Source organism: Chenopodium quinoa, unplaced genomic scaffold, assembly GCF_001683475.1.
Source record: "Chenopodium quinoa cultivar QQ74 unplaced genomic scaffold, ASM168347v1, whole genome shotgun sequence".
In the NCBI taxonomy this organism is placed as follows: domain Eukaryota; kingdom Viridiplantae; phylum Streptophyta; class Magnoliopsida; order Caryophyllales; family Amaranthaceae; genus Chenopodium; species Chenopodium quinoa.
The window spans coordinates 11,845,398-11,872,206 of NW_018743292.1; the positions used below are offsets into that span (position 1 = coordinate 11,845,398).

General features: G+C 34.6%; 5 protein-coding genes across 5 annotated transcripts; 2 read left to right on the forward strand and 3 right to left on the reverse strand.

Moving 5' to 3' along the window:
• Positions 1–3,845: 3,845 nt before the first annotated feature.
• LOC110737056 lies at positions 3,846–6,989 on the reverse strand. Its single transcript, XM_021917420.1, has 3 exons — positions 4,961–6,989; positions 4,762–4,832; positions 3,846–4,667 (listed from the first exon to the last, which is right to left on the reverse strand). Exons 1-3 carry the CDS (start codon positions 5,067–5,069, stop codon positions 4,389–4,391), a joined length of 459 nt encoding a protein of 152 aa, XP_021773112.1. The 5' UTR covers positions 5,070–6,989; the 3' UTR covers positions 3,846–4,388.
• Positions 6,990–7,130: 141 nt separating this feature from the next.
• On the forward strand, positions 7,131–8,001 carry LOC110737057 (cytochrome c oxidase subunit 5b-1, mitochondrial-like). Its single transcript, XM_021917421.1, has 2 exons — positions 7,131–7,573; positions 7,673–8,001. The coding sequence occupies exons 1-2, from the start codon at positions 7,405–7,407 to the stop codon at positions 7,777–7,779; spliced, it is 276 nt and encodes a 91-aa protein (XP_021773113.1). The 5' UTR covers positions 7,131–7,404; the 3' UTR covers positions 7,780–8,001.
• A 3,140-nt stretch (positions 8,002–11,141) lies between these two features.
• On the reverse strand, positions 11,142–14,389 carry LOC110737058. Its single transcript, XM_021917422.1, has 4 exons — positions 13,750–14,389; positions 12,472–12,630; positions 12,284–12,357; positions 11,142–12,187 (listed from the first exon to the last, which is right to left on the reverse strand). Exons 1-4 carry the CDS (start codon positions 14,249–14,251, stop codon positions 11,921–11,923), a joined length of 1,002 nt encoding a protein of 333 aa, XP_021773114.1. The 5' UTR covers positions 14,252–14,389; the 3' UTR covers positions 11,142–11,920.
• Positions 14,390–15,361: 972 nt separating this feature from the next.
• On the forward strand, positions 15,362–16,487 carry LOC110737060 (DNA damage-repair/toleration protein DRT102-like). The gene is made up of 2 exons (XM_021917424.1): positions 15,362–16,349; positions 16,381–16,487. The coding sequence occupies exon 1, from the start codon at positions 15,435–15,437 to the stop codon at positions 16,335–16,337; it is 903 nt and encodes a 300-aa protein (XP_021773116.1). The 5' UTR covers positions 15,362–15,434; the 3' UTR covers positions 16,338–16,349; positions 16,381–16,487.
• Positions 16,488–16,586: 99 nt separating this feature from the next.
• LOC110737059 (zeta-carotene desaturase, chloroplastic/chromoplastic-like) lies at positions 16,587–24,513 on the reverse strand. Its single transcript, XM_021917423.1, has 14 exons — positions 23,946–24,513; positions 22,601–22,725; positions 22,058–22,192; positions 21,172–21,244; positions 20,446–20,519; positions 20,175–20,279; positions 19,707–19,951; positions 19,520–19,607; positions 18,942–18,984; positions 18,602–18,758; positions 18,059–18,187; positions 17,883–17,955; positions 17,114–17,278; positions 16,587–16,926 (listed from the first exon to the last, which is right to left on the reverse strand). The coding sequence occupies exons 1-14, from the start codon at positions 24,079–24,081 to the stop codon at positions 16,765–16,767; spliced, it is 1,710 nt and encodes a 569-aa protein (XP_021773115.1). The 5' UTR covers positions 24,082–24,513; the 3' UTR covers positions 16,587–16,764.
• Between the last annotated feature and the right edge of the window lie 2,296 nt (positions 24,514–26,809).

Here is a 26,809-nt window from a genome sequence, read left to right on the forward strand (position 1 = left end):
TCGGAATATCACATTGGTCTGAAATCAAAGCTAAAAGGCTGGATGTAAAAGTGTCATAGTCTGAAGGAGTGATGTCGAAATCAATATATCCTGCTTTGCTGATAAATACCAAGTCTCCTAGCTCCCGGAGGTTGAATCGCAGCATGATCTGTTTGGGTGGGTCAGTAACAAGGCATAGAAGAAGCCCTTTTGCTATGAACAATGCCTTTTTTAAAGACTCAAAATGATGCATTTGGAACCAAGCACAATGCATCGTATTTGGTAACATTCCCCTAATTCCATCAGCCTGCAATCAAAAACCCCCAACAAATAAGTACTGAAATACTTTTCTTGGCTTATGTAGATATAATTGGAATCGACTATTAGCTGTTTGAGTGTACCTCTTCGTACTTCCAAGTTGACTCTCCAATAGTGGCGATAAACAACCTGTCCGATATATTCATTGAAACTGGTACATGTGAATAAAAGAAAGAAAGAAACAAGTTAAGAGATCCGGCATATACTTAACTACTGAGTACATACTGAAGTAGTGATGACAAAAGATAGAAGATGAGAAACTAGCTCGGACCTATTCTAGTAGTTGACACGTATTCTTCAATCATCTCCCTGAAGTGATCACTTAGTATGACAGCCTCACAAGCGAAAGTAATGTTGGGAAATTTCTCGAAGCTACCATCCATTTCGAGTAATTCCACAGCAAACTCTCTAGGAGAAGCATTTCCTGAAATAAATCATCAAAAGTTTGACACACTTAATTTCCTTCTGTCATGAAACCAGGCTGCAAATGTAAAATATCGAACTTGCAGATAGAAAACCAAATTGTTATTTATAACAAGTACTTAACATTTGATTTCTCTAATACGAAACATGAACAAATGTCAGGAAAACCTGTACGGAAAATGATTAACCAAACTTCGTTGAGCTAATGAATTATCAATATCCGCGTTATTCTGATTTTTTTTTTCATATGTCAATCAAGTGTTCGACTTCAGGCAACTTTGTATAACTTTGATTCCATCACAAACTTCAATCGAAATTTAAGGAAAAATTGTAGGGAAACACCTTTCATAATACGCATTTGCAAATAAATGCCTTGTACAAACACTACAAACTAGGTTTTTGGTTGCATTATACCTTATAAAATGGATTTCGTCAACATTTCTGTTTGTAGGCCCGCGTCCAACGATTTACACCCAATTAAAACTCATTTTATGCACTTTGAACCTTAAACTTATTATTGTTTGTTAATTAATTTCCAAATATACCCTAATTTGAAATTGATGAGTAATTGAATTGCAAGATTAGTTTGGGGAAATTTTCTTGCAAATAAGGCGCAATCTTCTAACTCGAAACCATAAATAATTCATAAAACATTACAATGTTGTTAATTTACACCCAAATTGAGAGCCCTAATATCAAATTGAAAAGTGAAAGGTTTTGCAGTACATTACATGTAATTAAGGTTTAAACTAGGCATATTAAAACTGCAAATTATCATATTCTTCATTACTTGAGTAACGAAAAGAAAATTAAAATATGTGAACAACCTTCACAACAAATAATGTAATTTCCACTGATAATTTCTACTATATAATATATTTTAAAATCAATTTGAGAACCCTTTCTTTCTCATAATAATCCGACTTTAAACCAATGAACAATAGCATTAATATCAAACATTTCCCACCAAAAAAACATGCATTAAAATGTTACAGAAATTTTTAAAAAAATAATAAATAAAAAAGGACAATCAAATTAACAAGAAATACGTACCAAACACGAAATTGAGTTGAGAAGAGCCAAGAAAATGAAAAAGGGTGACAGTATCTTTATTAGAAGCGTCAGCAAGATTGTCGAGAATACATTTCATGTTAATCATCTTGTTGATCATAGCATATTTGAGCTCAAAGTTGACCAAACCAGAGGACTTCAACCAAAGATGTCCTACAACCTCGATTTCCGTGTTGCGAACCATGATCTCCAAACCATTCTCTTTAACTTCGATCAACCCCAAACCATTTGGATTAAAACTGGCATCGGTTAGAGATTCTAATGCCTGCTTCAGTTTACTTGCTGGGTTTACTTGGAAGCGAAAACTTGAAACTGGCGTTTCTTGGAAAGTGTCAATTTGATCATTTTCTGTAGGTTCTTGAATTGGGGTTTCGGGTTGTTTAGAAGATTGAATTGGGTTTTTGACATTGGCGGTTTCGAGATCTTCGAGAGATTGAATGATGGTGGAGAGTGAAAGCAGAGGACTTGAAGATTGAATTGGGTTTTGGAGATCATTTTTTTCTGATTTCATGGCGGGAAGAGTGAAGACAGAGGAAACAGATCAACAGAATTTCAAAGGTTTGTGATTTTAGTTGTTACTGTAACTTTAGTTAAATTATCTGGTATATTGATGATTCTGCAAAAATGGGAATTTAAAGATTTGAATTTTTTTTGAAAATTAGAAATTTTTTTTGTATTTAATTAAGGGTTTGAATTAGGATGAATAGAGATTTGTGAATAGTCTTGAGTAGTAGGATGTTGAGATAACAAATTCCCGCCATGTGTTGCTATAGATTGTGTTTAAATGACTTTCCAACTTTTGATTACTAATAGAGTTGTGTTTCGAGTTTCGACCCATTTTTAATTTTCTTTGACTTTAGGGGTTCAAGCCCAATTCACGTTAGACTTTAGAGTAAACGAAGCCCAATATGAGAATTGCGCATCCCAAACTAAAGAATACCATGGAAGAGATGAAGCCGAGCCAGAAAGACTAGTATTCAATAAGAGCCAGAAAAAAGCAAGCGGTAGCCGTCACTAGAGAGTAGAAAATAAGTTAAATGCCTAATCGCCGTCTATAATTTTTATAAAGCAGCTTGAGGTATCAAATTCAAGTACATCGAATAAATAAATCAACATCGCACTTTTACATTTTCATTAGGCCTTACAATTCTTAATTCTTTAGCATCCTAAGCTTAGCAACCTAGATTAGTTTAGCGATAGAGATAGCATTAGTACGATATTGATCATCAAATTTTGAAAGAATTTTGTCCGACTCGGATAATTCAAAACTGGTTTATAATATAAAATGAATATGTATTACATATAAAATGAACATGTGATAATAAGAATGAATATATAAAATTGAATTTTCATGCTCATTTTTATAATTGAATAGTTGTATGACAATCATATTCATTTTTTAAGTGTTCATTTTTATTACTAAATGTTCATTTTTTTATATGTTCAATCTTTATTACTAAAAAAGGTTTACGTAGCCAATTAAGGCTTTGATTGATTGATTTCATAATTTTTTTTTATTAAATGTTAATTTTATAGGGCATTGACGCGTTGTCTATCTATTCTAGCTACCAGGGTGCAGCATAGACTAATTGTCATATAATTGCTAGGCTTTGAGCAATATGATATAGGACGAATAAATTTTTTTAATTGTTTGAAATTTACCCTCATTTATAATTTGAAGTACCAGCAATATCCTCACTTAATATTTTTGGATTGTAGTGTATCATTTATTCTAGTCCAATTTTTTTTTTTTTTTTTTATATATATATATATATATTTTTTTTTTGGTTAAGACAACTAGTCAAAACTTAAATTTCTACATATAACCGGTTTTTTCACCTCATTATTCCATAATTCCATCCACCTACCTGGCAACCTCCAGTCCTCCACTTTGTTTTCCAGAATTATCTCCTTCCTTTCTTCATCCTCTTCCTTTCCAGAATACATGTACATAATTATAACTGAACAACACATCTTTCAGAAAAGTGACCAGCACATCTTTGTTATGTACTTCGTACAATATAGTGTCTAATGATCACTAAGATGGGGGCGGGTATTAAACAATTGATCACTTCAATTTCGATTTTTTTTTTTAATGCAGATGATTCGAAATACCTATTCATAGACTTCAATAAATAAAATCAACGACATAAAACAACTAAAAACTGTATCTGTACGTACAATATGCTAGTATATAATATAGTCTCTGCCTGTCTGATAATGATTCAGAATATCGACCCATGAACTTCAATCAATTTAATTTCTGTAAATTCTTGAACATTATCTGTACATGTAAAATCAATGACATAAAATGATGTAACTGTATCTACTGTAAGTACAATATGTATGCCACCAGTATGCTAAGATAGACCTAGCAGCAAATGTGCTACATTGTTCATCTGTAACATTATATTCTGTAACAAGCAGAAGCTATTTTCTGATCAGCATTATAAAAGTATATTCAAAACTGTTACGAGTGTATATATGATAGTTGTGTATCTTATGTTTTGTAATTATTATCTAGCTATTTATATAAGATACACAACTATCATATATACACTCTAACACAAACAATTTCAGGTTCTGAACTCAAAATATCACCACGAGCGAGGAAACGAAGCTAAAAGGCTAGATCTTAAAGTGTCATAGTCTGAAACAGTGGCGTTGAAAGCAAGATATCCTGCTTTGCTGATAAATGTCAAGTCTCCTAGCTCTCGGAGGTTGAATCGCAGCATGATATGTTTAGGCGGGTCAGTAACAAGGCATAGAACAAGCCCTGTTGCTAGGAACGATGCCTTCTTTAAAGACTTATGATGCGGCATTTGGAACCAACCACAATGCATCATATTTGGTGGCATTCCCCTAATTCCATCAGCCTGCAATCAAAAACCCCCAACAAATAAGTACTGAAATTCTTTTCTTGGCTTATGTAGATATAATTGGAATCGACTATTAGCTGTTTGAGTGTACCTCTTCGTACAACTCCCAACTTGACTCTCCTATACAGACTATCAAACTCTTGTCCGATATATTCATTGAAACTGGTGCATGTGGATAAAAGAAAGAAAGAAAGAAACAAGCTAAGAAATCCGGCATATACTTAACTACTGAGTACATACTGAAGTAGTGATAACAAAAGATAGAAGATGAGAAACTAGCTCGGACCTACCTCTAGTAGTTGACTTATATGCTTTAATCATCTCCCTCAAGTGATCACTTGCTATGACAGCCTCACAGGTGTAATAGATGTTGGGAAATTTCTCGAAGCTAGCATCCATTTTGAGTAATTCCACAGCAAACTCTCTAGGAGAAGCATTTCCTGATTTAAATCATCAAAAGTTTGACACACTTAATTTCCTTATGTCATGAAATCAGGCTGCAAATGTGAGATATCGAACTTGCTGATAGAAAACCAAATTTTTATTTATAACAAGTACTTAAAATCAAAGTTAACATTTGATTTCTGATACAGAACATGAACAAATGTCACGAAAACCTGTACGGAAAATGATTATTGATTGTTGAGGGGCAATCTCCTAAACTCCGTTGAGCTAATGAACTAAATACCAAAATCCTGTTTCAATAATTTTGCATTGCATGATTCTGGTTTCTTCATATATATTTCAATCAAATGTTTACATCAGGCAACCTTGTGTAAATTTGAGTCAATCACAAACTTCAATTGGAATTTAAGGAAAATTTGTTGGAAAAAACCTTTCATAATACACATTTTGCAAATAAATGCCAATGATTTCAAACCTAATCTAGTTACACCCAATCGACCCCAATTACAACGCATTTTTATGCACTTTAGAACCTTAATGTTTGTTAATTAATCCCCAAAATATTTATTAGTAATTGCAAGATTAGTTTGGGAAATTTTTCATACAGTCAGGTGAAATTTTCTAAATCTAAATTATAAATGATTCATACAACATTCCAATTTTGTTAATTTACAACCAAATTGAGAACCCTAATATCAAAGCTTGATATATTATCCCAAAATTAAAATCCTATCTTCAAATTAAAGAATAACTGAAAAGTTTTGCAGTAAATTACGTGTAACTAGGGTTTAAACTATACAAATTAAAACTACAAATAATTATATTCTTTATTACAGAGAAAAAAAAATTCTTCAGAACAACCTTCACAATCAATTTAAGAAACCCTTCTTTCTCATAATAATCAGACTTTAAATCAATGAACAATAACATTAATATCATACGTTTCCCACCAAAAAAACATGCATTAAAATGTTAAAGAAATTATAAGAAAAACAGGACAATCAAATTAACAAGAAATACTTACCAAACATGAAATTGAGTTGAGAAGAGCCAAGAAAATGAAAAAGAGTGACAGTATCATTATCAGAAGCATCAACAAGATTATCGAGAATACAATTCAAGTTAATCATCTTGTTGATCATAGCATTTTTTAGCTCAAAGTTGATCAAACCAGAGGGCTTCAACCAAAGAACTCCTACAACCTCGATTTGCGTGTTCCGAACCGTGATCGTCAAACCATTCTCTTTAACTTCGATCAACCCCAAACCATTTGGATTAAAAGTGGCATCGGTTAGAGATACTAATGCCTGCTTCAGTTTACTTGCTGGGACTTGGAAGCGAAAACTCGAAGTTGGCGTTTCTTGAATTGAGTTTTCAACATTTGCATTCATGGCGGGAAGAGTGAAGACAGAGGAAAGAGATGAAGACAGAGTTAAATTTTCTGGTTTTGGTGATCTGCAAAAATGGGTAATTAAAGAGCAGAAATATTTTGTATTAATTTGATAAAGGGTTTGAATGAGGATGTAATGAAATTACTGTGGATAGTCTTGAGTAGTAGGATGTTGAAATAACGACATTGGTTCGCGCCATGTAATGTAACTTTAAATGACTAAAATGGAGTTAGACCCATTTTAAATTTTCGTTGACTTAAGGGGTACAACCGTAAAAGCTCAATCCACTATGGACTTTAGAGTCAATGAAGCCCAATATGATAATTGCGCAACCCAAACCAAAAAACAAGTACTAGTATACAAGTTCGATCTTTAAAACCCTTTCATCGCCATAAGAAAAAGCAAGTAGTAGCCGTCATTTGAGAGTGGGAAATAACTGCAATGTATAACCACCATCTAAAATTTCTATTATGGACATTAAACCAAACAATCAACATCATACTTTATATTTTCTTTAGGTTTTATAGTTCTAATTAAGTTCTTTAGCATTCTACGTTTAGTTTAGCAATAGCGATTAAATAATAAGAATGAAAATGAGCATTAAATTAATAAAAAGGGACTTTGTCCTACTCGAGATAATTTAAAAAGGGGTTGTAGTCTTATACTTATTCTTAATAAACCTGAATTTATTATGGACCAAGTTTCTCACGTGCCTACCAAGCTTCTTACAAGGAACACAGCCGCCCTCTTCCAGTCTTCCTCCTCTTACTCATTCTCTCTCCTCATTTCCGTCCAAACAAAAAGGGCACTCACCCAAGTAAGAGAGAGAAACTCATCAATATTTCCCCAAATCACAATTTCCAGATCAATTGATCGATATATTCATCTTCTTCAACATCAGGGCGTGACCTAAGATCCAGAACACAATTCAATCAATCATGTGGAGAAGGCTTGTTTTCTCTAATCTCAAAATTCTTTCTTCTTCTTCCTCTTCCGCCATTGTTAGACCTTCATTTTCTTCTCTCGCTCATCGTCTTCTTGCTGCTTCCTCCGTTGTTCGCTCTTCGTCTTTTCTTCTCTCTCGCCGCCATTTCTCCGTCGATGCCGGTAATTCTCCCCCATTTTCTAGTGTTTTGATTTAGATCTGTTGTTGTTGTTTTTTTGAATTTTTTTATTTGATTGGATTGTTTTTGGGTTGTGTTGAAGTTTCAAAGGCTCAGAGTAAGGTTGAAGATGCAATGCCCATTGTTACTGGTCATGAGCGTGAAGAGCTTGAAGCTGAGACGAATGTTATTTTAAACTTATCTTTATAAAGGTCTTTATGTGATAATAAAGGTAATTATGTTAATATTAGAGGTTAAATATATGTTGAAAAGGTTTACGATGAAATGTCACTATATATCATAGGTCACTATATGTTAAAATAAAGTCACTATATTATTTATAAGGTCTTTGTTTGGTTAAAAGAGGTCACTTCGTTTTCAATATTGTATATTGTCAAAATTAAGGACTATATTAAATTAATGGTAATTATTGAAACTACTGCTTGGGTGCTGATTGATTTCGATGGTTGGCTGCGATGGTGTTAATTTGGAGGTTGTTGGCCGCGGTGGTGTGAGTTTAGAGGTGGTTGGCTGCAGTGATGTGAGTCGTTCGAGTTAGTGTGAGTTTGGAGGTGGTTGGTGGGTTCGTTGGGTTGGTGGTTGGCTGCGGTGGTGTGAGTTTGGAGGTGGTTCGATGGGTTGGTGGTTGGCTGCTACGAATTGCAATGGTATGAGTTTGGGGGTGGTGAAGAGTGAGGGAGTGCGTGAGTTGTTGCAGGCTTGGCACATGTAGGCTTTTGGTTCACATTAATAATTAATGTGGACCAGCTCCACACAAGATTTTTTGGTAATCTTAAATAAACATGTATTACATATAAAATAAACATGTAATAATAACAAAGTTGTATAAAATTGAATTTTCAGTTCATTATTATAATTGTATAATTGTATGATAATTATGTTCATTATTAATATACTAAATGTTTATTTATTTATTTTGATATGTTTATTTTTTAGGAAAAATAAACTTTAATAATCCCAATATTGCCCAATTTACTTTAAATAATCTCTATTTTTGATTGTTCTGTAATAATCCCAACTTTCACCTACGTGATCTTTCTTCAATCCCAATACCGAAATCTTGGCGAAAAGGTTGAATTTTTTTTTTTTAAAATTGCCACGTGTCACTTGTTTATTGGGTCAAAAAAATATAATAAAATTTTAAAATAAAAAGATAAAAAAAAAATAGCATTTCCAAAGCCTACCATGACCACTGCTGGTGGCCACGGCCTCCCTGACCCAGTTTTTCGGCGCCCACCACCAATTTTCGACCCTTTCCTTCCCCCCACCCCGGAAACCTACCCTCATCCCAACCTAGCCTTGAAACCGTATTCATTGGGACCGAGTTCGAAGGTGAAGGAAGGGAGCGATGGGGTCAGTCTCTAGGGTGGGGGAAGGGAGGAGGGGTCTATTTTAGTGGTGTGGGAAGGAAGGGGGCACCGATTTCGGCTGTTTGGGAAGGGATGAGGTCCATTTAGGGGGTTGGGATGGGAAGGGAATGATTTTGTGGCGATTTCTAGTGTTATGGGTGGTTTGGTGGCGATTTTTGGTGCTACGGGTGGTTTGGGGGTGATTTTTGGTGTTATGGGTGGTTTGGTGGCTGAAATCGGTGGCGGGGGGCTGGGAGGGGGTGGTTCGAAGAAGGACCACCGTTTAGGTAGCAGGTGGTTTGGATATTTTAATTTTTTTTTTTATTATTTATTTATTTTTTGGACCAATCACGTGTTGACACGTGTTAGGTAACCTAGAGTTAAGGTTGTTGACTTGTTTGGGATTGTTAGAAGAAAACGCACATCAAAGTTGGGATTGGGATTATTTAAAGTAAATTGGACAAGGTTTGAATTATTAAAGTGTATTTTTCCTAACTTTTATTATTTATTGCTCATTTTTTAACGCGTTCAATTTTTATTACTAAATATTCAATTTTTTTTTTTTACGTATTCATATATTTTTTTTTTTTTTACTAAATGTTCATTCTAGCTACAAGGGTGCATCATAAGTTATTTGTCATGTACTTGGGAGACTTTGAGCAATATGATGGGAAATTTTGATGATTTTGCAAATAAGGGGTGGTAAAATTAAAATAAATTTTAAAAATGGTATAACCTACAACGAACTATTTGTTAATTTTATTTTATTTTTTCTTCTTTTTTTTTTTTTTTTTTTTTTTTTGTTTATAAACATTAATTACTTTAATTGACATGTAAAATACTTCACCAATAACAGGAGTGATGAACTTGAAAATAATTAAATGCATGACATGACATCAATAAGACAATAACATTTAAAAAATAGTATAGTACCTACAAGTATTATTTATACTTCTTCAGTTACACAATTAGAGGCGGAGCTACAAATGCTAACACTGAAAATGGCTCGGTGCAATTTTGTTAAATTGGGCCCTAAAATCATTTCTTTAAGGAAAAATATTTTACTAAATTATAAATTTTGTGATAAAATTGAAAAATGAATTATTGATTAAAAAGTTATCTCTTTACTTTGTATAAGTAAATTTTAAATATTGGGGCCCTTTATAGTAATTTTACTTAGGGTCCTGTGCGATCGACCACCCTGCACATACTCAGAACCATCAATGTACACAATTTATATTATGTGTACCTTCTCGGTGTTTTTATGTGGCTGTCATTATTTTATGTATCAGCAGTGTATGTGATGGTGTTTGTGTAATACGATAGTCTCTGATAATGATTTGAAATATCGAGCGATACATGAACTTCAATCAACTTCAATTTTAAGCTTTTATGAATATTGAACATTATCTGTACAAGTAAAATCAATGAAATGAAACGATGTAACTGTATTACAATATGCTAAGTTAGACCTAGCAGCAAATATGCCACATTCATCTGTAACATTGTATTCTGTAACAAGAAGCTAATTTCTGCTTAGGATTATACACGTAGTATATGCCAAACAATTTCAGGTTATGAACTCGTAATATCACCCATAGCTTGGGAAGGAAACAAAATCTAAAACACTTTGTAGAGCAGCGCAATACTCTGATTCAGTGGCGTTGAAACCGATATATGTCCTGCTTTGCTGATAAATGCCAAGTCTCCTAGCTCCCCGAGATTAATTGAATCGCAGCATGATCTCTTCGGTGTATGAAGGCATTAAAGGTGGTAATATCATCGGCACATTTCATCGAATTGGGAATCCTACGATCGATCTTTTTCCAAAGGAGATTTAATTTGCCAAAATAGACTTCGATTGTGTCTTGGTCTTGCTTGAGAGATGCGGCTCTTGAACTTAGATCAAAGATTTGAAGTTTGTCCCGGCCGCTGCTTAAAAGGGTTTCAATCCCTTTTCATAGCTCTCGAGCAGTAGTGTAATCTAAAAATTTGATTAACCAAATTAGGATCGATTTTTGCTATGATCCAAGAGATGACCATTGAGTCACGTTGTGCCTATTGTGTATATGTGGGGTCTGTGGTGGCAGGAGGAGCGGCAGTGATGTGGTTGAGCCGCCCTCGACCACCGATTGCGATTTGCATCAATTTACACCACGTGGTGTAATTATGGTAAGTGAGTTTCTTGGTTGTTTTAACCTCGGGAGCCAAGGGTTCGATATGGTTTATTTGGTGAATTTATTGGAACATGTGTTCCATTTAGGCCATTGATATCAGTGGCTAGTTAGTTGTTTGTTGGTTTATGTTTTGATCAGTTCCGGGTTCTACCATGATCGGTAAGTATGGTGGTAAATGATGAAAGCCAAATAAAAGATGTTACCGGTTCCGGAAATCACCGTATGGCTCTGATACCATGAAGAGAATAAAAGCTGAGTTTGTGATTAAATGAATACAGTTTTCGTATTAATTTTCTCATTAAAAAGTACACATATATACATGAGGCATAACAAACTCTAAGCTATTATTTAGGAGAGAACGATGATAACCAACTCAAGTTGTTACACTGCTTTGACATTTTCTCCTTTGGCACTTTCTATTCTACATCCTCTCCATTACCTAGCAAATAGTAATTACCATCCTCATTTGATTATATTTCGTTAGGGGCCATGCTCAAAATGATCTTCCTAACTTAAATCTTTCCTATACCAAGTTTTTGTTTTTTTCTTTTTCTTTTTTTTGAAAGTTACCCTCATTTATATTTCATCAATCAGTTATAATCCTTTCGTTCTTCATCCTCTATCTCGAAGGACAAGAGGTGAGAATCGATCCTAGGATCTCCTACAATCGGGAAGGAAGCTTTAACCACTTGAGCTATCTCTCACTCTCATCAATTTTAATATAAATATACATAATTATAACTGATTCGCAAGAATGAACAACACATCTTTCAGAAAAAGTGACCAACAGTAAGGTATTCATAATTACATTAGTGAGGCAGCAGAAGCTAAAAGGTGAAGTCCAGGTGAATCATTGGCGTCAAAAATGATACATTCAGCTCTGCTGATGAAAACCAAATCTCCTAGCTCTCGGAGGTTGAATCGCAGCATGATCTGGTCGGATGGGTCAGTAACAAGGCACAGAAGAAGCCCTGCTGCTATGAACGATGCCTTCTTTAAAGACTCACGATGATGCAATCGTAACCAAGCCTGATGCACCATATTTGGTGGCATTCCCCTAATTCCATTGACCTGCAATCAAAAGCCCCCCAACAAATTAGTGCTGAAATTCTTTTCTTGGCTTCTGCAGACATAATCGGAATCCAACTTTTAGCTGTTTGAGTGTACCTTTTCATACATCATCCGCCAATCTCTTTTTCCTACTGAGACGGTCAAAACCTTGTCCGATATTTCCAGTGAACCTAGTACATGTGTTAAGAAAGAAAGAAACAAACAAGTTAAGAGTTCCGGCCAGTACTTAACTACTGAAGTAGTGATTGATGACAAAAGAAAGAAAATGAGAAGCTAGCTCGAACCTATTCTAGGTTTTTCGAGTTCCTGATATGCTTGAATTATCTCCCTGAAGTGATCACTTAGTATGACAGCCTCACAGGCGAAAGTAATGTTGGGAAATTTCTCGAAGCTACCATCCATTTCGAGTAAATCCACAGCAAACAGTCTAGGAGAAGCATTCCCTGAAATAAATCGTCAAAAGTTTGACATACATATCTGAACTTGGAAAAACTAACATTTGATTAGGAATGAAGAGCATGAACAAATGAACAAAGGATTAGTGGTTTTTTATGGACAATCTGCTACTAACCAAACTCCGTTGAGCCAATGAACTATCAATATTCGCTTACAATAAATTTCACAGCATAATTCTGTTTTAGTATATTCTTCATATTTCAATCAAATGTTTGACATAGGCAACCTTGTAAAAATTTGAGTCCGTCACAAACTTCAATCGAATTTTTAAGGAAGATTTGTAGGGAAAACACCTTTTATAATACACATTTTGCAAATAGATGCCTTATACGAACTATTTTTATTTTTATTTTTTTTTGTTTTGGGTTTGCATTACCATATAAAATGGATTTCATCAACATTTTTTTTTAGGGCCACGTCCAACGATTTCAAGCTTGTTACACGGTTACACCCGATCTAACACCTTTCCTAAAAAAATAAAAATAAATCTACACCAATTAAAATTTAAAACTTAGTTTAAGAACCCTAATTTTTAATGTTTGTTAATTTATCCCTAAAATAAACCCTAATTAGAATTAGAAGAGTAATTGCAAAATTAATTAGGGAAAATTTTCATACAAAACAGGTGAAATTTTTAAAATTGAAACCAATCCAATTTTGTTAATTTACCCCCAAATTGAAAACCCTAATATCAAGCTTCATTAATTATCCCCAAATTAAAACCCTAATTTCACATTGTAGAGTAACTGAATTTTTGCAGTAAATTAAATGTAATTAGGTTTAAACTAGGCATATTAAAACTGCAAATAATTTATATTCTTCATTAAAACTAAAGAATCGTTTTTTGCTTTTTTTTCAAAAGGAAAACTAAAAGATCGTTGATAAACATTCAGTTTTTGATACAGAGTATAGAAATTCAATAATGTAATTTTTACTGTATAATCTATTTTCACCACCATTTAAAACCCTTTTTTTCTCCTAATAATCAGACTTCAAATCAATGACCAAAAACATTAATTTCATACAATACCCACCAATAAACTTGCATTAAAATCTTACAGAAATATAAAAAAAACAGGACATCTCAATTAACAATAAATACATACCAAACATGAAATTGAGATGAGAAAAGCCATGAAGATAAAGAAGGGTGACAGTATCATTAGCAGAAGCATCAACAAGATTATCGAGAATACAATTCAAGTCAATCATCTTGTTGATCATAGCCTTTTTGAACTCAAAGTTGATCAAACCAGAGGACTTGAACCAAAGATGTCCTGCAACCCCGGTTTTCGTGTTTCGAACCGTGATCTCCAAACCATTCTCCACAACTTCAATCAATCCCAAACCGTTTGGATTAAAATTGGCGTCACTTAGAGATTGTAATGCTTGCTTCAGTTTATTTGCTGGCCGAACCCCGAAGCGAAAACTCGTAATTATTGGTGTTGGATCATGTATTGCAGGTTCTTGAATTGGGGTTGTGGGTTCTTTAGATGATTGAATTGGGTTTTCGACGTTGACGGTTTCAAGATCATTGAGAGATTTAATGGTGGTGGAGAGGGAAAGGTTTTCGATTGAGGTTTGGTTTTTATCTAAAGTTACGGTCATGGCGGGAAGAGTGTAGAGAGAGGAAAGAGATCAACAGAATTTCAAAGCTTTCTGCTTTCTGTATTTACTGTCACTGTAGTTTAAGTTTTGGTTGTAGTTTTACAGAGGATTTTAGGCTTTTATAAGAAAGGTTCTTTAGCATAGAACAGCGGCAAATGAGTCGTAAAAGCCCCTATAATAATATTAGAATATTAGGGATACATTAGGGACACCCATCATAGTTGAGTCGTAAAATTGTGGTATTAATCTTCATTAAATAATACGGAGTATAAATTAATGTATTTTTAGAATAGTAATTGTTTCTATCAGAACATATAGCATGAGAATATGAGATGAATTTGTCAAAATCTGTTCAAAGCCTTAAAAAAAGAAGAAATTAAGACGAATGCTAAGATAAAATGAAAATAAGGACAGTTACGTTTAGTTTTGTTTTCACTTATTTAGAGAATAGTAAGTTTTGATAAATTTAGATAAAATATATTAGAAAAAAAATAAGGTTTGATATGAGGTTACTTAGGTCTATTTAAACTTAATTTACATCTATAATAAGATACTCCGTAAGTATTTGATGATATTTTTTATCTTTGACAAATCACACAAAGATATAGCTCATCATCATAAAATTGTATTCCATATCTATCTCCAAATATACTTGATCGTGAATTGTGTTTGTGACATGCATGATGATTTTATGTAGCGCTTATTAAGATAATCATGTATAACTCTCAATACTCTTCCTAAAAAAAAACTCCTTCAAATGTACTTATACAATCATACTCCTCTAATCTGTTAACTGCTACACTTTTAATTAACCATTAATTTCTCTAACCCATAATAAGGGAGTATTAATCATACTTTTATACATACTATATAATATAATACTTCCTTCAGCTTTAAATTGTAATTACAAGAGCTCACTTAATTCGTTTTGACTCGAAAAAAAAAAAAAAAAAAAAACTCAATTTACATTTTGACTTACATGAAGACAATAATTTAACATGATTTAGTTTTGAAATAAACCTAATCTGTCCCAACCTTAATACAAGAAGGAATCGGATAAATATACCAAATTAAAAAAATTTATTTAATTTTTTCTCACGTCATTCCTAAATCTCAACTCCAAACTCTCCTCTCCCACAAATTTCCAGTCTTCCACTCATAGTCTCACACTCTCACTCCCACCATGGCCGATCAACCCACCACCACCCAACCTCTCAAATTCATCACCGGCGCCGACCCCAACGGCTGCACCCTCAAAGACGCCCTCGTCTCCCACCTCCGATCCCTCAACTACCAAGTCGAAGACCTCGGCGTTGGCCCTTACTACTCAATCGGCGAGCAAATCGGCCGGAAAGTCGCCGCCGGCGGAGACACCACCCGCGGCCTCGTCGCTTGCGGCACCGGCGTCGGTGTCCAGATCTTCGCCAACAAAATCCCGGGAGTTTACGCCGCCGCTTGTCTGACAGCCGATGAAGCCAAGAACACCCGGTCCATCAACAACGCCAATGTCCTCGCTGTATCCGGCATGTCAACTCCACCCGACACCGCCATCGAAATCGTTGACACCTTCATTAACACCCCTTTTAAGTCCCCCTGCCCTGCTTCCGGCAACAAGGAATGGGACCCTGAAGTGGAGGACTTCCTGAATAAATCTGTTCCAGAGATGGCGAAGATTGGAAAGTCGGAACCCGAATCAGAAGGGGAGTGTCCCATTTGCTGCCTGGCGAAGAACAGGGAGTTTGTGCCAGTGGAGATAATGCCTGGTGGGATGATGAAGATAGTGAGGGAAAGTCCGACGGCCGCGATCATTCGGTTCGAGGCCGGGAGTGTGGAGCCTGCTCATCATCATAGCTTTGGGCATGACTTGTTTGTGATAAAAGGGAAGAAAACTGTGTGGAATTTGAGTAAGAAGGAGAAGTATGATCTGAGTGATGGAGATTATTTGTATACACCAGCTGGGGATATTCATAGGGTCAAGTATTTGGAAGATACTGAGTTTTTTCTCAAGTGGGATGGTCCTTGGGATATTGTTTTGGATGAGGATCTTGAATCTGCTAAGGCTGCTATTGCTAAGGAGGATTCCTGATGTCGTAAATACTGTACTTTTTCGGCCTGTGAGTTTGTGACATTGCATTTTCATTTGCCGTGGAGTTGCTGATGTTGTGGTTCTGATTCTGTATTATCTTCAACTTTGTTGAATAAGAATACCTGCTTGTTATATTATTGTTATGTGTTACATTCTCCATGTTTTATGTGTCATAATGTTGTGCTTGGGAAAGTATCTTATGATCTCCGGGATGGGAGTATCAATGCTCTACACAATCTACTCCGATGATTTAAAAATTAACAAGTACTAGTAGATTTGCTTGAAGAATATGCAGATTATATTACACATTTTGACCATACATGTTCATCGTATAAATAAATATACATTTAAGTGAGGGACTACCGCCAGAATATTACAATGCATGAAGGTGGTAAAAAGTTAGGGAGCTAAGAATTATGTGCAATAATCATACGAGACTTAACTGAGAGGGGGAAGTTATAGTAAATTCTAGAGATTCTATGGCAGGGAGTTTCTCCCTTAATGCAAAAAGATCTTCTCCAGCGTCACATATGTAAGCAGCTGCCTGCCTGCCTGACAGAGTTGCGCCCTCCATACTATCTATGTAATCCTGTCAAAAGGGCCAGTTTTGAAGTTAAGTATTCTATCGTTTCAGGAATTTTTTAAACAGGTAATTCATTGTAGGATTTTTTGAAACAGGTAATTCCAAAGTAAAGTTTATATCCTATCAAAATTGTTGCAACAAGTAGAAAACAGTACTCTATTAGGCATAAAATCAGAAAATCAACATCAATTACCTGCTTTGTGTATGACCCGGCAAGGAAGAAGTTGTTAACAGGAGTCTTTTGATCAGGTCTAAAGGGATCTTTTCCAGGACCCTCGCGGTATAAAGACTGCCCAATTTTGACAACAGATGACCAAGTGACATCCAAGCCTCGGGAAGATGGAAATAATTTCAAAACCTGGCATGGCAAGCAAACAGAATACTCTTAGATCATGTGTTGCCATGCATAACAAATATCAATCACTATGTAAGCAAAAAGGTCAAGTTAGCAGCTTAATATTTACACTGATAGCCTCTAAAGAGTAATAACAGGCTTGTAGCTAAATAAAACAAACTTTTAAATAAACTGGGTGTACAATAAATATTGTAAATAAGTTGTGAAGTTACCCTAAAATGATTAAAAGTTACCCAGATGTAAATATAAGTTACCTATTTTTTTTTACGATAAAGTTATCTTTAAAAGATTTAAAATCACATCCGTGATCATATTATCCTTGTAAAACTTATCTTATAACTTATTTAGATTAAAATAATATCAGGTATAAAGTTACCCTCAAAGCAGGTTAATGGTTACCCAAAATTGTTTAGAAGTTTCCCTAAAACTTTTCAATGTACATTAATATTATTGTGCATCCGGTGTACACAAAGGTTACCCACATCATAAGAACTTGCAAATGACAACCATCATGCAACTGATAGTACACTGAATTTAGTTTCCCACAGCAGTCGTGATAAAGCTTATGACAAGGCAGAGATAACAGTATATGCTGGAGTTTACTCACCTGCTCTGAAACTCTTTTTATAATTTCTTCATTTAGTAATGGCATGTAAGGATCTCCTGGTGTAAGAACACACCTGCCCCCAAAACATAATTTGTGAGTATAAAGGTGCAGATCAGTTTGTATTTCCACAACTATAGATACTGTATAGCATTATTTTAAAAGAGAAGTTTCCTTACTGGAGGAGTGACCCTTGCCCTGCAATATAGTAATCTTCTGGTGAAGTCAGAGCCAGGTCTGCAAAACAAGAAAAATCTGCATCCGGTGTGTACAGGAGATTGTCCAGTCCTGTTGCTTGCTTCAGTTGCCTGAAATGTCCATTATAGAAATTTTGATGATGAAATGAATCACCAACGTATCACACAGTCACTTTATATTAAACAAGTTCAGAGTCTGAATCTGATGCTTATTTTTCTATTATATATAAGGGAAGATTCTAGCGTGAGAGTTTCATTCCACAAGACAAAATACATTACTTCATTTCAAAATAATAGCCGCCCATAATTCTAACATTATCAAAAAGGTCCCTTGTGTCTTACCGTACATATCCATTTCATACAAAAACCACTCATATGTAATATGTGTCGCAAACTTGCAAATCACATGTGATTGTTGTTGAGGTGAGGGAAAGTACTTGTTCAGTCCAGAAAAGTTCAATTATGACTTTATGAGATTCTGTATTATTTATATTCTAAATCATCAGAGCCTAGTTAGACCATCACCTAGATTGTTGTAGATCCTGCAATTCTGTGACCCATCCATTGTATCTAAGTTGCACAGTGACAACAGGCACTCCAACAAGCTCATAGATATTGTTGAATAATTCCATATCTCTCCACTCCGCTGGCAACAATTTTTTTATTCCAGGAACGTCACAAGCTGCCATGCAAATACAATATTTGCATCAACATTTAAGTCAACGTAAAGCAAAATGCACATTGAAAGGGTGCAAGTTTTTTATATTCCAGGAACGTCACAAGTTGCCATGCAAATACAGGATTTGCATCAAATGTTAAGTCAAAGTAAAGCAAAATGCACATTTGAAAGGGTGCAAGGGATTACCTGCAACATAAGCGTCAGCCCTCACAGTTTTCTTATTTGTGGCCTGAGATTGATGAACATGACAATTACACCTAATATTAAGCAAAGGTGCAAGCAACTCTTCAAAAAGAAACAGTAATGAATTACTAGAAACAAGAATCGCTTGATTTTAAGAAGCATAATATATTTTGATGTTCCCCAACAGGCCAACAGCTAACAACAACGTATGATGCAATATACAGTGAGACCCACTATCCCATCCACACCTTTCCCTTTCTCTCTCCATCCTAATACCTCCCTCTCCCCCTCCCCATTCTCCAGGCCACAATTGAGATCTTAATAATGACAAATCTTGGTTCTAGCTAGCCTCATGTACATAGCAGATGATTGGTATATGGTGGTCAAGTAGCCAAAAATTATATGATCATGACAGTATGACACATGTACCAAAACTTGCAGAGAGGACAGCATCATATGCATAATCCAGGGCACGAGGCCGCGACTAATTGGATGCAGGAAAGCAGAGTCGCAGACCCAACCTAAAATGAGAATCAAAACCTGATGACTTAATTATCTTATTATTATACGGGGAAACTAACCTTGGAGATGGCCATTCCTGTTACATATGTCTCTCCATTTGGGAATCGGTCATAAAGAATTTTTCTGCATCCCCACCTTAAATGAAACCTGTCATGGTGGCGATAGTAATTCAAATATGTAATTGTTAGCAAATTCATCAAAGGACCAGAAATTCAACCAATGAAATGAAACTTTATAGATAAACACCTTCCTCCTTTCTCTTCGATATACTTTCTGATCGGTCTGCTCAGGTAAACATCAGGGGAACCCTTGAGCATGCGTAGCAATGAAGCCTCTGTCTTTGTGGCAAACAATGAGAATATAGTGAGCATACAACGCGCACTGATATTATCACAATCAATAAACCCAAGAGCATAGGCAACAGGATCCCACATTCTTTGAATGCTTGCACGTGTTCCACCTTTTGATAAAAACCAATCTGAGAAGCTTATCTGCATATTGGAACATTGATTATAGATGTTTAGATACAGCTACAAGAACTTGCAGTTGAGCACGGAACAATAGCCAAAAGAATTTGCAGTTGACCGAGGGAGGGACAACAGCAAAAAAGAGGAGAAAGCTAGAATAGACCACATCCGAATAATCTGGTATGAAAAGCTGATCAGGGTCTGTGATGAAAAAAATGTGTAGCAGAAGATAATACTACATGCTTACAGAATCCAAATTCCGTATATCCTGCATAGCTCCATCTGGATCAACAAGGGCACGTACAACTGGACTCAGTGCAAGAGCCAATGCATTTCTGGCTTTGTCATAAGGCTGTAAATAATTCAAGTGCATGATTAAGTCATACTCAAAACTTAGAAAGGAATACACTCAGGGCGAATCGAAATATTGACCCCATCCAATAATGTTTACCATTAACAGAATAAGGATCTTGTAGAAAGTGAAATAGGATTAGAATTATAATTATTGCAGTAGTTACCTGAAGTTGATTTGTTGCCAAAAATGCCCGAATTCCATGTATTGGAGCTCCAACAGGAAACCGGAAGTCAAGCTCTGTCAAATTAATCAAGTCAAATATCAATTCTTATAGTTGTTTGCATCTTGTTACATCATTCTACTATCATCTGAACCATAGGATAAATCGTGGTTGCAATCCAACAATAGTTGCAATATGTTACGGAAGCAGCATCTCAGGGGGTATTATGTCACATTTCATTGGCATCACTACGAGAATAGATAAATTGGAAGAATTTCCACATTGTCATTGTAATATTGAGTAAAACTTAGAACATATACGAAGTACACTTGTAGATCTAAATACCATATATAAATAAAGGTTTGGCTTTTTACAAGTACTCACCATGTAACCCCAATTGACATTTGTAGTATGGTCTCCCTTTATATTCTTCAAAAAGTTAGTGGTTAGTAAAACAGTGAGTCTTAAACTTGAGACGTCTCACCTAAGATTTAATTATTTTATCACTAAGAAAGTTGAGAGTTAGTTATCACAAAGAATGTTACAGTATCATTTTAAAGCATGTAATTGCACGAATTTTTTATTATCTGCATGTTGAAAAAGCTATAAATAAAGGCCTCTACGTAAAGGAACGGTCTTGATTTAATTTCATTAAACCTGAGCAAACAAATCCTATGATATACATATTGAATATGAACGGATAGGGAACAAAGTATAAAGAACACATACCTCCAATTTCACCTCCTTTGTTCACAAAGGTATGAGTATGATCCTTGACCAGTAGATTATTTTCAGCGCCTACCTAGTAGAAAGAGAAAGTAAAAAAAAAAAAAATGTCAATGCTAGCAAAAGCAGCAAGGTTACAGATACCTATTAGATTGGTTTCTTAGTTTTAAAGGGTGCGAGAAGGCAAAGGTCTGCCATTTGTAGGTGAGGCACACTTTATTTATATAATAAAAATAAATAATTTTTATTAAATAAGTCTATAAAATGATTCTATGAAAAAGGTGAAAGGGCCATGTGATCAATTGCTAGGGTTCTTCAAATATAATTGGGGGATATGGGGTTTCTCTATCTAGTATTAAAGTAAATCTGACTGATGCAAAGTCAGGTGGTGTTTTTTTTAGAAAAAATGGTCTTACACATCGGCCATTGACACCTTAAAACATAAGGCGCAAGAAGCAGCCGAGAACAAAGCACAGGGGCGGCCCTTTGTAGGTCTTTGTGCCGTGCGGAGCTAAGGTGCTAGCTCTTGCGACTGACTGAGCACCTTTAAAACTAAGATTGATTTTCGATTTCTCTTGGGGTTTTCGTCTCAGACAAGATAAAAATCAATTTCATAACATAACAATAACTAAATGAACCCCAACAAAGACCAAATTGTAGAAAGTCATTAACACAAATAGATTTTCGTCCTGAAGGAGAGCATTATCCACAAAATCAGAGAGCATCTCATGTTTATTCTCATATAAGAGGATATTATGATTTTGAAAGGAAGACATGTACAAACAACTGACCAGATATGTCAGCTCAGCAACAAGTACTCCTTAAAAAAAGAATAAAGAACAGACAAATGAAGTAAGAATATATTATAACATCAAAACTAGATGTTCACCTTTTTCAGCAATCTGAACAGATTGTTATAGCACCCAAAGAAGACATGCAGTCCCATTTCGATGTGGTTTCCCTTTTTGTCAACAAAAGAGCCCACCTTTCCACCTATAAAAGGCCTTGATTCATATATATCCACCTATAAAGAACAAATGTACTTTAAATAAAATAGAAATATTGAAGAGTACACAAAATTTCACTCCCTTTAGAACCATGTGATGACAACTGATAAGAACCCTCATATAAAAGGCGCTGCTCAAGTTAGACATTGTTTCCTACAAATAGCCCAATATTTTCCTCATAAAATAGAAGGATATGCAGATGAGAGGTACGAATAGAGATATGAGAAGATGAGCTTAAGCTCCCAATTATTAAATGATCTTAGGCTCCCAATTATTAAATGATCTTAGGCTCCCAATTATATAAAGGGCAATGTTAAATGATGCATTAAGCACCATATTCATTTAGGAGGAGGATCTTCAAACTTTTTGTCCCCCAGACCTGGTTGGGAACTCTAGCATACAAGAAAATAGTTGGTGCTGAATACCTCATGCCCTTGATCCAAAAGCTCAACTGCAGTGGACATGCCAGCAAGTCCTGATCCAATAATTGCCACCTTTAGCTTTGGGCCCTTGTAACGTTCAGGTTCTGGGGGAAACAATCCCTTTGGAGCTGCCAATAAGATCATTCCAATGTAGTTTTTAGAAACAGCCAACTATCACTACCTCAAAAAAGTAAAAAACTTCCCAATTAGCTAATCAATTCTCAATTCCTAGTAAACACCGATGTTTCATTAGAGTGACATGGAGGAGTTAATAGTTAAAGTACGTATAAACAATAAGAATACTGGAAGGGAGTTAAAATGACACGCCTAAATTATAGACGTGGATTTAGCTTAGAATCTAAGTATCACTCCCAAAATTGCTCTATGTCTAAACTGCACCAATCATCTAAAGAATTCTACATCTTTGAAGCTCCATGACATTCAGATTCACATTAAAACTTGATCTTTAATGAAATTGAACCCACATCTTTCGATTCATTGCATTACTGAATTGAGAGCATTTATTGATCTCATTTATGTGCTCAAACTTATACATGTATAGATTATTCAGATGTTTCACACAAAACTCAGGAAAAACACATCAACTTTGATCCCAAGTACAATACACCTTACTCCTAGTTGAGTTTTTGAGACATTATATCTGGATGACCTAAATCTGTAAAGCATACGATATGCTTCATTGATTAAGACAGTCTCATGTATATTCCGGATCTCAATAACATAATTCCCAAATCGTGTGTCTATGTGTGCACGCGCATTACTAATTACTTGAGTAGTTGAATTTAACATCACTTGATCAACTTAGCAAAAGATTAACGTTTAAATTAAAATTTTATTTCTAGAAAACAACATAACCTGCTTCGACCATCTTTCAGCCTAAAATAATCTTCTTTTTTGTCTTTTTATTTTTTTTATGGGGAAGAACAATATCATTAACCAATAGCCTAAAATAATCTAGGAAGTAACAAAAATTCTGATACAAAGGATAACTTTCAGCAAGCACAATATACACTTTTTTTCCATTATTGTTTTTTTCCAAATGCATGCTACTTTCTCTGAATATATCAGCACCAAACATTATATTACAGAATTTCTATAACAAATCCAGGGAAATTCACTCAATCTACTTCAAAATTAAACGAAATGTGAAGCTATAATCAATGAATTGTAAATATATCAATCATGCAGAAGGTTTAACCAAATAAATCAAACAATTCGCACCAAATAAATACGCAATTACTCATTCCAATCATTTTAAAAATAAAAAAAAATAAAAAAATTTAAAGGCGCAAAAAATTGAGATGAAAGTATGAAAATCAAATCAGACCATTAGTACTCATATCGGAGATATCGGAGTCCAATGAGCAGCGAATGCGCCAACACCGGCGAAGATTGAGCTGAGGAACCGACTTCCGGTTGCGAATTCCGGCGGAAGTCGCCGGAAAACAGAGAGTAGACGCCATGAGAGAAGACAGAGGAGAGAGAAAGTAGTGTAAAATGGAGGTTTTTTTTTTTGTTAGGCGGAGAAATGAGCCATGGAAGAGAGTGTATTGGGGAGGAGAGAGAAAATTGGAGTTTGGGTGTAATGGGTTTGGTTATCTGTTGAGTGCGGAGGGGAAGTGGAAAGGAGGAATTACCGGAAATGGAAGTTTTGTCACGGCGTATCTAAAATCAATGTCATTAGCACCACCTATACAATGTTTTTTTTTATATGTGGTTGGTCACATCGTGTGGTTGGGGTTATTTATTTAGGAGGCCATCAGTCAGTTAGGGGTTATTTTTCAGGGGTTATTCAATCGGTCAGAGATTACTAATTCAAGAGTTATTCAATCGGTTATGGATTACTAATAGAGGTTACTCAATCAGTCAAGGTTACTTATAGGGATTACTTATTTGGTCACACCGTGTGGCCAGCCACATATAAAAAATTGTGACCTGTATAATTAATACGAGTAGTTTATTGTAGGCAATTTTTTTAAAAAGGTAGAGAGTGAGAAATTGGGAAAATATTAGGAAATCCTCTTTATGATGGGAATTTTTTAATGTATCTGAAGAAAGAATGGGAAGTAAATTAAAGTTATTACAAGGTATAATATTCCTAATTTCCTACTAACGCTAATTAATGACCTCCAACTTTAAAAGTTGATTTTCGGCAAGTTAATTGAGTATGTATTTTATGTAATACGGTATACTAAGACATGAGATAATGAAAATCACTCAAATAAACTCCATGAGATTTAATCCTTAAACGGCTAAACCACAAGAATCTAGGTAGAGAGTAATGTTACTATTTTACTCATCAACCGCATAGATGCAATACTAATTGTCAAATACTTGTAGGTTAGGCGAGGCATTTTAAAGGGAGGAAAGTTATGTACCTATTGGTACATAGTAGGGGCATAATGGTAACTTAGTACAATAAAAAGGTGATGGGACCACATATTATAACTTTAATTTTCAGGTTTTAATTGTACTACTATAGTCATTTTAATACCATTACAACTACTATTATATCATTACACTCCAATGGCATATTTCACAACCTAGTGGTACATATATTAGTTTCAAAAGTATATCATTGTAACAATCTTTAGTGTAATTTTAACTATTTACAGTACTATTGTAATAACAATGATACATTTCGCATCTCAGTGATACTAATGTTAATTTTTTAAATATTTATAAATTGTCATGTTATGTACCGATAAATACATAACATTCTTCCATTACTACTTCCTCTAGGTTAGGCACTTAGAAGAATAAAAAAAAATGGTAAAATTACTATCGTTGGGAGGGTTTAGCCTTATTACCTCAAGGTTACAAGGTAATTTCTCACTAAAGTAAGGCCTATTAATTAAAGTATCATTATTATAGAGATGTGTATTATTGTTTCCTCAAAAATTAATGGAGGATTACGTGGTGGGTATAAACACAACCAACGTATGGTGCATTGGTGCGACGGTGCGAGTGGTTATCCCACTAACAACAAGGCCAATAACTCACTAACTTTAAGCTGATAAACTGGACTGCTCTTGTAATCACACGTTTCATTTCTTTACCAATAATGCTGAGATCATTCTAAAACTTTTCCCAACTTTGTTTATTGTTTCTGATTTCTGACACGTTTGGGCCTGAGCCCATCTTATTCCTTCAACCCAAACCTTATATAGGCCCAATGTTTGTAGTCACTAAGGATTCTTTGGAGTTTGGGCTGGTCCAATAAAACTAGAACCGAGACCTTTTTTTTTAATGGTAGAGGATCCATAACCAACTATAAACGATAGGTTCAGGAAAATATAATTATTACTCAAATTCATTTTTCCTCAAAAAAAATAAAAAAAAAATAAATAAATATATATATATATATATATATATATATATATATATATATATATATATATATATATATATATATATATATATATATATATATTCATCGGATTTTTCTAGTTTAAAGTCAAATTTAGGTCAGAAACTTCTGATGTCTTAATCTTTGCATTTTATGATGTATACATGATTTGATTTCATGTTTTGAGTTATCACCACCAAGGCTCCAAACATTAACTAGGTCAATTGTTGACGTTCACTTTATCAAAATCTTTTTGATGTTGGATGCATTCCACAAAAGCATTTGTAGGTTGTTAATTGTTGTACAAGTTATGTACTTGAATTCTAAAGTTATCTAGAATGTACTTGTGTTAATACGTGAGATATATCAAAAGTACTTATGAAAGTTATTGGAAAGGGTTTAGACTTTAGAGGGTTATGGTGAAAACTGAAAAGCATGATCATTGACTTCTTTATTATTGTATTTATGTTCAATAAAACTAGTACATTTTAGATATCTTAAAAATTCAAGTAAATAACTAGTACATCAAACCATTAGATTAGAACAACTCCTTTTTATCCCCAAAAGCCACATTCACATATACCTCCAAAGTTACTTAATTTTTCCAAACACTACAACCATTAAAAGTTACTTTCACAAACAATACTACTTTTAAAAAAAAATTAAAAAAAAAATTAAAAAAATAAAAAATAAAAATTAAAAATTACCTTTTGAGTTGTTGTTTAACATAGTCATTGCATTGCAAAATTAAGCAAGAAGCATATTGCATATTGCATATTGCATATTTCCTTTCGTAATATCTGTTTCAATTTTGTTTACCACAAGGAAAATGTCGATGTCAA

Bases quoted from the DNA above. Each gene is read 5' to 3' on its own strand.
- LOC110737056 (XM_021917420.1), bottom strand. From the start codon at position 5,069: ATGGATGCTAGCTTCGAGAAATTTCCCAACATCTATTACACCTGTGAG. The intron at 4,833-4,960 runs GTAGGTCCGAGC...CACATGCACCAG, and splicing joins ATATAAGTCAACTACTAGAG to TTTCAATGAATATATCGGAC. The intron at 4,668-4,761 runs GTACACTCAAAC...TTTTGATTGCAG, and splicing joins GTTGGGAGTTGTACGAAGAG to GCTGATGGAATTAGGGGAAT.
- LOC110737057 (XM_021917421.1), top strand. From the start codon at position 7,405: ATGTGGAGAAGGCTTGTTTTCTCTAATCTCAAAATTCTTTCTTCTTCT. The intron at 7,574-7,672 runs GTAATTCTCCCC...GTTGTGTTGAAG, and splicing joins CCATTTCTCCGTCGATGCCG to TTTCAAAGGCTCAGAGTAAG.
- LOC110737058 (XM_021917422.1), bottom strand. From the start codon at position 14,251: ATGACCGTAACTTTAGATAAAAACCAAACCTCAATCGAAAACCTTTCC. The intron at 12,358-12,471 runs GTTCGAGCTAGC...CACATGTACTAG, and splicing joins ACTCGAAAAACCTAGAATAG to GTTCACTGGAAATATCGGAC. The intron at 12,188-12,283 runs GTACACTCAAAC...TTTTGATTGCAG, and splicing joins GGCGGATGATGTATGAAAAG to GTCAATGGAATTAGGGGAAT.
- LOC110737060 (XM_021917424.1), top strand. From the start codon at position 15,435: ATGGCCGATCAACCCACCACCACCCAACCTCTCAAATTCATCACCGGC.
- LOC110737059 (XM_021917423.1), bottom strand. From the start codon at position 24,081: ATGGCGTCTACTCTCTGTTTTCCGGCGACTTCCGCCGGAATTCGCAAC. The intron at 19,952-20,174 runs GTAAGCATGTAG...TCCAATATGCAG, and splicing joins ATATACGGAATTTGGATTCT to ATAAGCTTCTCAGATTGGTT. The intron at 18,759-18,941 runs GTAATCCCTTGC...TTTGCATGGCAG, and splicing joins GGCTGACGCTTATGTTGCAG to CTTGTGACGTTCCTGGAATA.